This window comes from Falco rusticolus, chromosome 8, assembly GCF_015220075.1.
Source record: "Falco rusticolus isolate bFalRus1 chromosome 8, bFalRus1.pri, whole genome shotgun sequence".
Taxonomy (NCBI): domain Eukaryota; kingdom Metazoa; phylum Chordata; class Aves; order Falconiformes; family Falconidae; genus Falco; species Falco rusticolus.
Window position 1 is genome coordinate 57,068,662 of NC_051194.1, and position 12,637 is coordinate 57,081,298.

Here is a 12,637-nt window from a genome sequence, read left to right on the forward strand (position 1 = left end):
AAGGGGGAACATTCAACCAGATATCTTATTATCCCCCTGCTAAAAAATAATTCTGTTTTGAAAGTGAGACCCTTTAAAGCTGTTGAGAGTAACAGCACTTCAAGCAAATAAGAAGTCCTGAACATTGCTGAACTGTTGATGTAGAATTGACAGGCAGAGTGTGATGAAGGTTTCTGCTAACATTATGTTCATGTGTTACTTGCAGTTATTGAAGTGAACAAGAAGGATATAGTCTTCCTGATAGATGGCTCAACTGCTTTGGGGACTGGCCCCTTTAACTCGATTCGTGATTTTGTTGCCAAAATTGTCCAAAGGCTGGAGGTTGGACCTGACCTGATTCAAGTGGCGGTGGCACAGTACGCAGACACTGTGAAGCCAGAGTTTTATTTTAACACCCACCAGAGCAGAAGGGATGTGATGGCTAACGTGAAGAGAATGAAGCTCATGGGTGGTACGGCGCTCAACACTGGCTCGGCACTGGACTTTGTGAGGAGCAACTTCTTCACCAGCGCTGCTGGGTGCAGGATGGAGGAAGGGGTGCTCCCCATGCTGGTGCTCATCACTGGTGGTAAGTCCAGGGATGCCGTTGACCAAGCTGCGGCAGAGATGAAAAGGAACCGGATAGTGATCCTTGCCATTGGGTCGAGAAATGCCGACCTGGCAGAACTTCAAGAAATAGCCCATGAGAGAGATTTTGTGTTCAACCCAAATGACTTCCGTGTCCAGTTCATGCAAGCCATTCTTCCTGAAGTGCTGTCACCTATCCGGACACTCTCTGGAGGACTGATTGTCCAAGAACCACCATCAGGTAATTAATTACCTTTTTCTAGTTAAGGACATGTGGTTTATATATTTGTTAACTCTTATTCTACGACATGTAGAGATAAGGGGGCAAAAAGGCATCAAGCACCTGTTTCAGCATAGCTAAATGTTGTCTCAAGGATTTGCAAAACGTGCATGAACAGATCGGTGAATCTGGTAGCATGGTGGTTGTTACAGCTTTGCCATTCCTTCCTGGAGATTTTTGTCCCATTCCATATTTGTCACCAACACTTAAAGGCCTGGATGTGGAAGATGTGCTTTACTAGTAGGTACTGAAATCATTCAGTGGAGGCTTTTTCGCTCCCTTAGGGTTTGTGTAACCTATGAACAGGGCACACTGTGAGCGTTACAATCTCTTTCCCAGTTTGAAAATTATCTGTAGTGGATATTTGCTCAAGAAAGCTTAGAAGTTTCTTCTGAGTGTGAAGAAAATAAGCAAGTTTGTTCACGGAGACATTCAGAGAAAGCTAGCCTGACACTGTTGGACTGAAACTCACCCTTTAAGAACATATTTACAGTTTTAATATCATTTACTCAGCTCAAGCCCTAAGAGGCGTACAAGACTATTGCAAATTGTTGATTTTAATTTAATCTTTTTAGGAGATGATCCAAAGCCCCATGAAGCCAGTAGATTCTTTTTATTTGGTCTTGCCATTGACATCAGTAGACTTTGGAAGTAATCCAGCTGCTAGAGTCATGTCTTTTGAGGCAGTTTCCCCTGCATTTCAAGAGGTGTTCTAGCTGCACAGAGAGTTTATACCAGATTTCTCAGGATTTCTTCCCAATAGAGATGCTTGAGGTTGAATTAATGGTGCACTAGACTGTATTTGAACCTTGCATTTCTGTCTCATGGCATATAAACATTAGAAAAACAGGACTTGTTCCAGCTCCCAGTAAGGCCAGTAGTGAGGTTCCCATTGGCTTAAGTGGGTGTCCAACCATGTCCGTATTTTTTCTTGTTCCTTTTAGTAATTTGAAATTATAAATCACAGTGCAAAAGAAACTGAGATTTTGGAAAGGGTCCTTAAAGAATTAAAGCCGATAGCTGATTTACATGAAGAGCAGACATTTTGAAATCAGTTTGCCAATACTTGTCCTTAATTAAGATGAATATCACGGGGCTTATCATTTAAAAAGCTTTTTTTCATAATGTGTTTCTTGCTAATACAGTTTTGCATGGCTATACACCAAAACTTGACATTTTTATTTTTCAATGTAAATTAAAAATGTTCTTATACTTCCATGTTCTTTAAAGCTCATTCATGCAGCTTCTATTTTCTTCCAGTCCTTTTGCTTTACTGTACTCACAGCTATTGACATAGGCAAGAATCAAATAATCATATCCTACTCTGTAAAATAAGTATTAGTAGTAATATAACTGATTTTGACACTGAGCAGTCTGTTATATTTCAGCTAGGTATTGTCTCACCCTGGGCCTTGAATGGCACTTCTCTGGGAAAAATTAAAAATGCAGAAAGCCAAGACAATCTGTAAAATCTGAGAGCAATGCCTGTACTCCAAAGAGCCCTTTTCTCCCTTTTGCTTTTGATATCTCAGTATTTATGTATTTCATATATTGGACAGCAAGCTTACAGGGACAAGGCAAGCTAGACAGATGGATGAATATAGCCATATACCCATAGGTAAATGCTTCAGACAGAAAGATAATGAACAGAATTAGCAATGGGCATAAATATATTCTCGAATAACTTATTTGGAAGAAGGCGTCCAGGTGGGATGCATTAGATGAACCCACTCATCAGTTCTCTGAGATCTTATTTAAAGTTTTGGCATTTTTGTCTGCCATCTGGACATGACACAGCTAGAGAAAAAAGCACAGGGGGGATGCTTCTGTGGTGTCTTTGGAGTGACATTGCAGCTCTGTGCCTTGGGGCTCAAATGCTGGGAGACCGCCCACGAAGGATTTATCCTTATAAAAGGAGCTGAGAACTGCCTGGTTACTGCCAGAAGTGGGAAATTTCCCTCCCTTCAAAAGCCCACAAAACTGATGTCTACAACTGCAGATATCAAAATGCAGTTTTCTGAATCAAATGCAGGTGCCAAAAAGGCAGGTGTCGTAGGCAGCCGTTGCAGCCTCGTCTGGACCAGCTTTTCGAAGCCTATTAGTAAAAGTTGTTTCCAATACCCACAGAAAATACCGACCAAATTGGTTACTTGGCAGAAGTGTTTTCCCGTGCAAGTGGAGCCGAAGTCTGCACCGTGGGCAGAGCTGCAGCTGGCGGCACAGCGTGAGCGTGGAAGTCACTGCAGGGCAGGATGTGGTTCTCTGCATCTAGGGATGCATGGGAGCAGCCCCATGGAATAGGGGACTGCTTAATAAGGGGCTGATCGTGCTGGGTGTCAAAGCACACTTTAGATGCCAGAAAGCAGAAACGTTCCCTATTGCTTTGATGGAAAGTCCCAAGTAAATGTGTGGTGACTTGCAGATAAGCCAGGTGGCTGTAGGCGTAATTGTGTTGCTCCACCAGAATCAATGAAGCCGCCTTTTTCTGGCTAAGGATCCGGCCCAGAGCATGCAACTCTATTTGGCAGCCATTGAAAACATCTGCCATGGCAGAGGCTGAGCCCCATTGGTAAACCTGACTTCTTTTAAAAGACTTTTCAGTGCAAGTCAGAAACCTCCCCTGCCAAATTTAGTAATTTCCAGCAAGGTCCTTGTTACTTCTGTGCTGATCACACTCTGTCTCTTTTTCTCCCTTCTTCCTTCTAACAAGGTTTACATGCGTGTACAGCGTATGCTGTATGCACACATGAAAAAAATTTTCCATTTTTGTTTTCTGTGATGTCTCATGTTATTTTCTGTGCTCTACTGCAGTTCAAGTAACCAAAAGGGATATCATCTTTCTTTTGGATGGATCACTCAACGTCGGAAATGCCAACTTCCCCTTTGTCCGTGACTTTGTTGCCACCCTAGTTAACTACCTTGATGTCGGCAGTGACAAAATCCGAGTTGGCTTAGTGCAATTTAGTGACACTCCTAAAACAGAGTTCTATCTGTACTCGTACCAAACCAAATCAGACATAATTCAACGTTTGGGGCAGCTGAGGCCCAAGGGGGGGTCAGTGCTGAACACTGGCTCTGCACTGAACTTTGTGCTTTCAAATCACTTCACGGAAGCTGGTGGGAGCAGAATAAATGAACAAGTGCCGCAGGTCCTAGTCCTGGTGACGGCAGGGAGGTCTGCCGATCCCTTCTTGCAAGTTTCCAATGAATTAGCTCGGGCTGGAGTGCTGACTTTTGCTGTTGGAGTTAGGAGTGCGGATAAGGCAGAACTTGAACAGATTGCCTTTAATCCAAGAATGGTATATTTTATGGATGATTTCAGTGCTCTGACAGCTTTACCCCAGGAGTTAAATAAGCCTATAACCACATATGTTAGTGGAGGTGTGGAAGAGGTTCCACTCGCCCCAACAGGTAATATATACTTCCTTCATGTTGACTGCATTAAGTTAATCTTGTTTCTTTTGACTGTTTGTTCCAAATGTATACCTTCACATCTGCCTATGGCCCCAAGTCATCAAAACAGTTAGGGCTATGCTTAACCATCAACACGTGGCTTGACACTGGCAGCTCTGAATTTCAAGTCATTGCTAGCACACGTCAAAGACAGCCCCATTTGAAGTCTTTTGGCAGGTCAGGACCAAAGGAGGCTCCCAGTGAGTCTGTGCCCACCAGTCACTTACTCAGGTGTTCCCTTTCTGTTGCTCTAATAATGTCGCAACCTGCAAATGCATTGTCTGCGCTAGCTCAGGCAATGGTAGCGTGCACCTTTGACCACAAGGAATGGTGTGGAAAGGTTAAAGTCATGCCCAAGAGCACAGAGGAGCAGAGATCTAGGCAAGTACAGGTGGCTGGATCCTTCCTCCGAGCCACTTTGTTGAAGTGCTGTTACCAGGCTGTCACAGGTGCTGAGTTTGACTCCAGATATTCAAAGTTATCTACCAACATTAAACCCAAAAGCCGTTGGCACGGTTAACCCCTTTTAAACAGGTATTTGCTCACTAATTTCCTTATTGTGGCTATGTGCATATGAAGACGTAAGAATAACCAGGATTGCTTAGTGTGGAAAGGAGACCGTTAAGATTAATGTGAAAGGTGTTAAGACACACAGATATGAGATGCTTGGTTTTGCCTTGGATATTCAATGAGATTGAAAGGGCATCAAATGGAAACAGGTAAAAGGCTTTTTCTCCTCCCAAAGTCGTAACTTGCCTATGGATTTAAATGTTCCTTGTGATGCAGCTGGGAGAAGTATTTTAAAAGAATACAGAAAATGCTTTATGTGTGTATGTATATATAAACTAATGTCTATTTGGTATCTGCTGAGCCTTTGAATAGGAAAAAACCCCACAACAACCCAACCCTCCGATGCTTTTGTACTTCATGCCTGTATTATCTGGCATATTGCTAGACCATCACCGTCCTAATCTGAAAGAACCAAGTTATGATTTGACTGATAATGCTATACAGTATATGACACAACTATCTGGTGCCTGAATTAATTGACTCTTAGGATAAAAGTGTCCTTGCTTCCCCTTCTTCCTCAGATAAATAAGTCAAAGGTACTGTTTAGTCCTGTAGCCTTTGAATACTTTGGTAAATGAAAATCACTTGCTTTGCATATTGAAACCCAGCTAATTTGCAAAGAAGTTTCTAGGATGATGTTTAAGAAGAAAAATGTCTTCATATCTTTTTTTCCCCCTCTTTTCATTTGTGAATTTATTCTAGAAAGCAAGAAAGATATTTTATTCCTGATTGATGGCTCAGCTAACCTCTTGGGTAGCTTTCCTGCTGTCCGGGACTTTGTACACAAAGTCATTTCTGACCTGAACGTGGGTCCCGATGCCACACGAGTAGCTGTAGCTCAGTTCAGTGACACCATCCAAGTTGAATTTGACTTTGCTGAACTGCCGTCTAAGCAAGACATGCTCCTCAAAGTGAAAAGGATGAAGATAAAAACCGGGAAGCAACTGAACATTGGAGCTGCACTAGATGAAGCTATAAGGAGGTTGTTTGTGAAGGAAGCTGGAAGCAGGATCGAAGAAGGCGTTCCTCAGTTTTTGGTCCTCCTTGTTGCTGGGAGATCAACGGATGATGCGGAGCAACCCTCAGATGCTCTGAAGCAAGCTGGAGTTGTGACCTTTGCTATCAAAGCAAAAAATGCTGACTCTGCAGAGCTGGAAAGGATCGTTTACGCCCCACAATTCATTCTGAACGTCGACTCCCTCCCTCGGATTTCAGAGCTTCAGCCAAACATAGTCAACCTGTTGAAAACTATCCAGCTTCAGCCAACAGGTACAGGGACCCCTGGGGTTTCCAAGAGGCTGAAAGACATCACTTACATGCCCCTCTCCATTTGGTAACTGGGGCAGTTGGGTCTGGTGATGTTTAAAGTGATTATGTAGAAATTGCTATTGTACTTGGATTTTCCTCTGATCAGACCCTGATCCAGCAAAGCATTAAGGTCCAAACTGAATTTTAAAGATGAGTAAGGAAAAAGCCTTTTGTTCAGCTGCAAGGGCTGCAGTAGGTGCTGTTACCAGTGTGCAAAACATGGTACAAACCTGAAATAACAGAGAGTTGTTGCCCCAGAGATCTTGCATAAATTGATGTGCAATGCTGGGCAAGGGCTAGAAGAAGAAAATCAAAGCTTGTCTTGATTTCTCTTTCCATCCTCCTTTTTCTGGAGGAGTGGTAGGGAGTAAGGAGAACTGCAGCGCACTGGATTCGCTTTTGCTCCGTTATTTCTTACAGGATATGATGGCAGTTTATACATTTTGTACCTGTGCACCAACAAATTAGATGCTCTTGACTCGGTTACAGTTACAAGCTCAGTAGATGTGTACGGATTAATTGAAGAATAATAAAAAAATCATAAAAAGAATCACACAACCACAATTACAAATTCACACTGCGATACTGGAAATGATATATGTCCAGCTGTGTGATTTCCTGAGGCAGACCTAATCTGAGAATTAATGTGTCTCCCAACAGCAGGTGGGGGCTAGGAAAAGTATAATAACATCCGTGCCATCTCTTTGTAAAAGTCCTGGGCAGATGGACTTAGAATCATAGAAACATAAAAAAGAAATAGGGCTGGAAGGGATCTCAGGGTGCCATCTACTACATACCTTTGTCCCCAACAGGATCTTCTTGTCTAGAACAGCTGGAATTTGTCTAATCTGTTCTGAAAACCCTCTGATGGAGGAGATTTCCCAGCCTCCATAATCAATCTGTTCAGTTGCTTTTACCTGTATCAATAGATATTTTTCCTGAATGTCAGACCTCTGCCTTCCTAGTCATAGTTTATGCCTTTCACATCTCCTTTAACTCAAGGACACAGATGTCAGTTCATTCCCATGTTTTGTGTGACACCCTTTCATTTTCTTTGTTTGCTATGTATGTCTTGTCTTGTTCCTCTTGCCACCAGCTGCCTATGCAGCTCATTCCCATTTTTCCTTGTAGGTCTTGTAGATTTTCTACCTTTTCACCCTTGTCTCTCTGACATCAGCCTGCTCCAAATGACCAGAGTGCAACAATGGTGTCACCTGATCATCTTTTACTCCATCATTTTCATGTGAAGTCATTGCCCTTCCCATATTTGTGCAGCTTCTACCTCAACATAGACTAGTGCAACTAGTGCTCTTGAGCTGCATCCTCCCTTTTCAAACCATTTCTGTCTTGTCAAGACCATTTTCAATCCCTTTGACCATCGAGCACTGTGAATAATTGTGCTAATTGCTCACAAATAGCTGCATCCACCTACTTTTCAAGAAATTCTTGGCTAAAAGAGAACCCCCTCATAACAGTGTCCTATTTATTTCCTCTTTATCTGCTACCCAGAAACTTTTGACAGGACTGTTCCCCTGCTTCTTAACTTAAGAGGAGGTGTATGAAACTGGGATACACCAGGCAATGTCCGCTCCCTCTTCCTACCTGTATCGCTCAACACAAACTATATTAATATTCCAGTCCTGTGCATTAACCCACCAAGTTTCCAACATTCCTCTTAAATAATAAACTTGATCTGAAGTCTGCGTTAAGACTTCAACTGCCCTTGTTAACTCTTTATATGTCTAGCATTCATAAGCAGGTATTTAAGATTTTTTTTCAGAGGGACCGATCATACTGTTGCTTGTCACACTTGATCCTGCTATAAACAAGCCAACAGCACTTTTGAGGATGTTGTCCATCAGTTTCTGTGTTTGAGAGGCAGTGATGTTTTCTGCTTAGCTGAGCCAAACCTTTGCAGTTCTGTTAGTCAAAAGCAGAACACGCCAACAGTTCGCTGATCTTTGACATTTCACGGTCTTGTTCTTTTTAAAAAAGAACGTTTGGTCACAATTAGCATTTTTTTGTGCTTGAAGTTAGTAAAAAAAATAATCAATGTCTAGCATCTTAGAAAAGCATTTCAGAGTTTTCAGTTGGATGTCCTTTCTAATAAATTCTTATTTTGTATGAGCGTGTGCAGGATTATTTATTTCTAAGTTCAGTGATGCCTCAGAGAAGTTTTTCTCTCTCTTCACCAACTCCTTCTAAGCACCCTCTCTGCAGTATGCTATTTCATTCAGAAACTCAGTTTTCTCTGGGAGAAAAAGATCCCTGATGCCCCAGACTCCTGTTCATATTGCAAAGCCATGGGCCAGCTCCCAGCCACCTTGGGAGCACATGGCTTCTCCCAGCCTCAGGTAGGAGATGGCACCTGGAGTGCTTGGCACCCTATTTCCTATGGGTCTATGATTCTATGACTTGGTGGGTAAGGCACGGCACACGTTGCACTGCGGTTTCCACCGACTTCCACCCATCTGCCTCTTCGCCAGGGATTGCATCTGATGGCAAAGGAACCGAGCCACCCATCCTGATACCTCGCTTTCCCCTCCCCGAGCTTTTGTACTCCTTCGGTTCAATGTATGCGGAGCCTAATAATCACTGCAAAAGAGAATCTCACTTATTCCCCCCTTCCCCTACTTGTCTCAAACAGTAGTTGAGAGAGGTGAGAAGAAGGATGTAGTGTTTCTAATCGATGGCTCGGATGGTGTCAGAAGAGGCTTCCCACTACTGAAGACCTTTGTCCAAAGAGTTGTTGAAAGCCTGGATATCGGTCGTGACAAGGTCCGTGTCGCCGTCGCACAGTACAGCAATGTCATACAACCCGAGTTCTTACTCGACACCCATGAAGACAAAGCAGATCTCATCAGCGCCATCCAGGAGCTGAAGGTTATGGGAGGATCTCCTCTGAACACTGGAGCAGCCCTCGACTATCTCATCAAGAATGTGTTCACGGTGTCTAGCGGCAGCAGGATAGCGGAAGGTGTCCCGCAGTTCCTGATTCTGCTGACCGCTGACCGGTCCCAGGATGATGTGAGGAGGCCCTCAGTGGTCCTGAAGACGAGTGGCACTGTGCCCTTTGGCATTGGGATTGGGAATGCTGACCTCACAGAGCTGCAGACGATCTCCTTCCTCCCAGATTTTGCTATCTCTGTGCCTGACTTCAGCCAGCTGGATACAGTGCAGCAGGTCGTCTCGAACAGAGTCATCCGGCTGACCAAGAAAGAGATAGAGTCACTTGCCCCTGATCTGGTTTTTACATCACCCAGCCCAGGTGAGAAGATGTTTGTGTCTGCACCCAGAGCCAGCGGCAAAATATGATGTTTAGTAACATCATGGTTGCAACACAAACTAAGAAAAGCAAAGATGGTCATGGCTAAGGCTCCAAGTCTGTCTTGGTCTCATTGTTGATGTACTTAGGGTTGGTAAGAGCTGTGTAATCAAGCTGAGCCACCTTTAAGCCCAGTCCCTCAAGGTGGTCCATGTTGTATCCACATGGAAGACCCACAAACTGAATGCTATGACCTTAATCTTATTTTAAGTTGAAGGATTTTAAGTCCATGCTATTCCTCCTGGAATGGAACTTGCGTCATTTAGATGCTACAGGGATGCCTTCACACCATTATAAATCAAGGTCAGCTTTCTGCTAAATGTAAGACCTGCTGATGCATCTTACATTTGCCACGCTTATTCGCTGGGGGAAGGGAAACTGGAAGTGGGCATCGGGAAAAGGATCGGTCTCACTTGAAATGAAATCCAGCCAGTGTATGTCTGGGATGAAGGGTACCCACCCCAGATCAGTCCCTTTGAAGTCCACCATCCTACTCTATTCATTCCCTTCAGAGCCAGACTGCTTTCTTCTATCCTCATGTATCAGCGTGATACTCAGCGATAATTCAGGCTCTGGCCTGAATTACCGCTGCAGAAAACATTTTATTAGGAAGCAAAAAGTCATCCTGGAAAGGCAGAAGCTGAGAGAATAATAGAACAGAAGCTTTTCTAGAGGACAAAGCCAAAGAAAGAGGGGTGGTTCTGAGTGTAAAATAACCCCAGGCTGCCTGGCAACCTGCCCTGAGTAAGGAGCATCACCAGGCTACGTTTCCTTGGGTAGAGATCCCACAAGGAATTATTGTTTCAGGTTTCACCTTCTCCCTCTTGCTTCCTTCACTCTGGAAGTTGTTCTTCTTGCACTGCCTGGCGAAGTGCCTAGCAGACTGGTCCTGTCTCTGGGTTGAACCCAGAGCTGCCTGCTGGAGCTCCCAATAGGTATCACAGGGAACAAAATGACGAGCATCCTCCCCATGGCTAAAGGCATGGGCCAGTGATGTAGGTGATGAGCTTAGCTGCTCTCCATAAGCAATGCCCAATGCATCTTCTGACCGCTGCCTTCTTTCCTGCAGCGGGTGTGAAGAGGGACGTCGTGTTCATGGTTGATGGCTCCCGCTATGCCGCCCAGGAGTTCTACCTCATCCGTGATCTCATTGAGAGGATAGTGAACAACTTGGATGTGGGCTTTGACACCACCAGGATTTCGGTGATCCAATTCAGTGAGCATCCCCACGTGGAGTTCCTGCTCAATGCCCACTCCACCAAGGATGAGGTGCAGAGTGCCGTGAGACGGCTGCGGCCACAGGGTGGCCAGCAGGTGAACGTGGGGGAGGCCCTTGAGTTTGTGGCAAAGACCATCTTCACCCGACCCTCTGGGAGCCGCATAGAGGAAGGTGTCCCTCAGTTTTTGGTCATCCTTTCCTCCCGCAAGTCCGATGATGACTTAGAGTATCCATCACTCCAAGTCAAACAAGTGGGGGTGGCACCTATGGTGGTAGCAAAGAATGTGGAGCCTGAGGAGATGGTGCAGATTGCTCTTAGTCCTGATTATGTATTCCAAGTCTCCAGCTTCCAGGAACTGCCCAGCCTCGAGCAGAAGCTGCTGACTCCTATTGAAACCCTGACTGGGGACCAAATCAGACGGCTGCTGGGAGATGTGCAACCCCCCGTAGGTAAGGCTCTGTCAATACCAGCTGTCTCTGGGTTGCTGTTCAAGTAAATGTTGCCCAAATGTGTAAATAACTTTCCATCCCACCTTTGTAAACCAAGGTTTTCCTTAGTTAAAAAAAAACATGTACAGTTTTAGAAGGAAACTTTTAGGTATGTGGAATTTCTACTTATGCACCTAAATACATTATAACATGATTTTCAGGTCAAGTACCTAAATACATTACCTATTTTGATTTTCAAGTCAAATACTGCAATGTGTATAATTACCTATTCCAAATTTAGCAGCTTTCTAGGAGGGACATAAATCTGGGGCAAAATGAAGCTGGAAACATTGACTAATCCAGAGTAGAGTGGTAATGAATGAAACCGATAAGGCTCTGAGTAATGCATGCTTCAAATATTAGTCAGGCTGTTAACACGCAGATGCACACTTACACACAAGCCCTTTTGAGAGGCTCCCTGCAGCACTATGCCTGAAGTTGGATAAAATATGCCACACAGTTTTACATCACATGAGAGGAGATAGCACAGAAATCCTCCAGCAAAGCTTAAGCAAAGGCTTGGCACAAAATATCCTCTCTTCTTGCTTCCCTGCAGATACTTCTGGTGATGAAAAGGATGTAGTCTTCCTCATTGACAGCTCCGACAGCGTTAGACCCGATGGGCTTGCTCACATTCGGGATTTCATCAGCAGAATTGTCCAGCAGCTGGATGTTGGGCCAAACAAAGTGCGAATCGGCGTGGTGCAGTTCAGCAATAACGTCTTCCCTGAGTTCTACCTGAAGACCCACAAGTCCAAAAACGCTGTCCTGCAAGCCATCCGCCGCTTGAGGCTTAGAGGGGGTTCCCCCGTGAATGCTGGCAAAGCCCTAGACTACGTGGTGAAGAACTACTTTATCAAGTCTGCAGGGAGCAGGATAGAAGATGGAGTGCCCCAACACCTAGTCGTCATTCTTGGAGACCGCTCCCAGGATGATGTGAACAGGCCTGCTAATGTGATCACTTCAACAAGCATTAAACCCCTGGGTGTCGGAGCCAGAAACGTGGACAGGGACCAGCTGCAGGTCATCACCAATGATCCCGAACGTGTGCTTGTGGTACAAGACTTCACAGGACTCCCGACTTTAGAAAAGAAGGTGCAGAGTATTCTTGAAGAGCTTCCGATACCAACAACAGAAACCCCTGTATACCCAGGACCTGGTAAGGCTGCTATTCATCCTGTAGACTTTTCTGGACAGAACACAGATAGAATTTGTATAATGTGAAAATGATTCGGTAATAACACCTTCCGATGTCCAGCCCTTTGGTCACATCGATTTAACACTTTGAAGAAGATTTTGTTGAGCGTAGGAAAGAATAGAATTAGACTTGAAATGAGATGAGAGTGTCTATCACAAAAGGAAGTAATGTTGTATGAAGTGTAGTAAGTGTTGCACAAACCCTTTCTTCTTGTACGGATGTAAAATC

General features: G+C 44.3%; 1 protein-coding gene across 8 annotated transcripts in view; it reads left to right on the forward strand.

The window, feature by feature from the left end:
- Positions 1–12,637, forward strand: part of COL6A3 (collagen type VI alpha 3 chain) — a 63,292-nt gene that overhangs the window by 19,235 nt on the left and 31,420 nt on the right. For 6 of the 8 annotated variants that reach the window (XM_037397288.1, XM_037397281.1, XM_037397282.1 and 3 more), the window contains 6 exons: positions 206–808; positions 3,659–4,258; positions 5,573–6,139; positions 8,826–9,446; positions 10,573–11,172; positions 11,768–12,370. In XM_037397288.1, the coding sequence (XP_037253185.1) occupies positions 206–808; positions 3,659–4,258; positions 5,573–6,139; positions 8,826–9,446; positions 10,573–11,172; positions 11,768–12,370 (3,594 nt within the window). The remainder of the gene's footprint in view (positions 1–205; positions 809–3,658; positions 4,259–5,572; positions 6,140–8,825; positions 9,447–10,572; positions 11,173–11,767; positions 12,371–12,637) is intronic. The other 2 variants (XM_037397286.1, XM_037397287.1) reach the window with 2 other exon arrangements.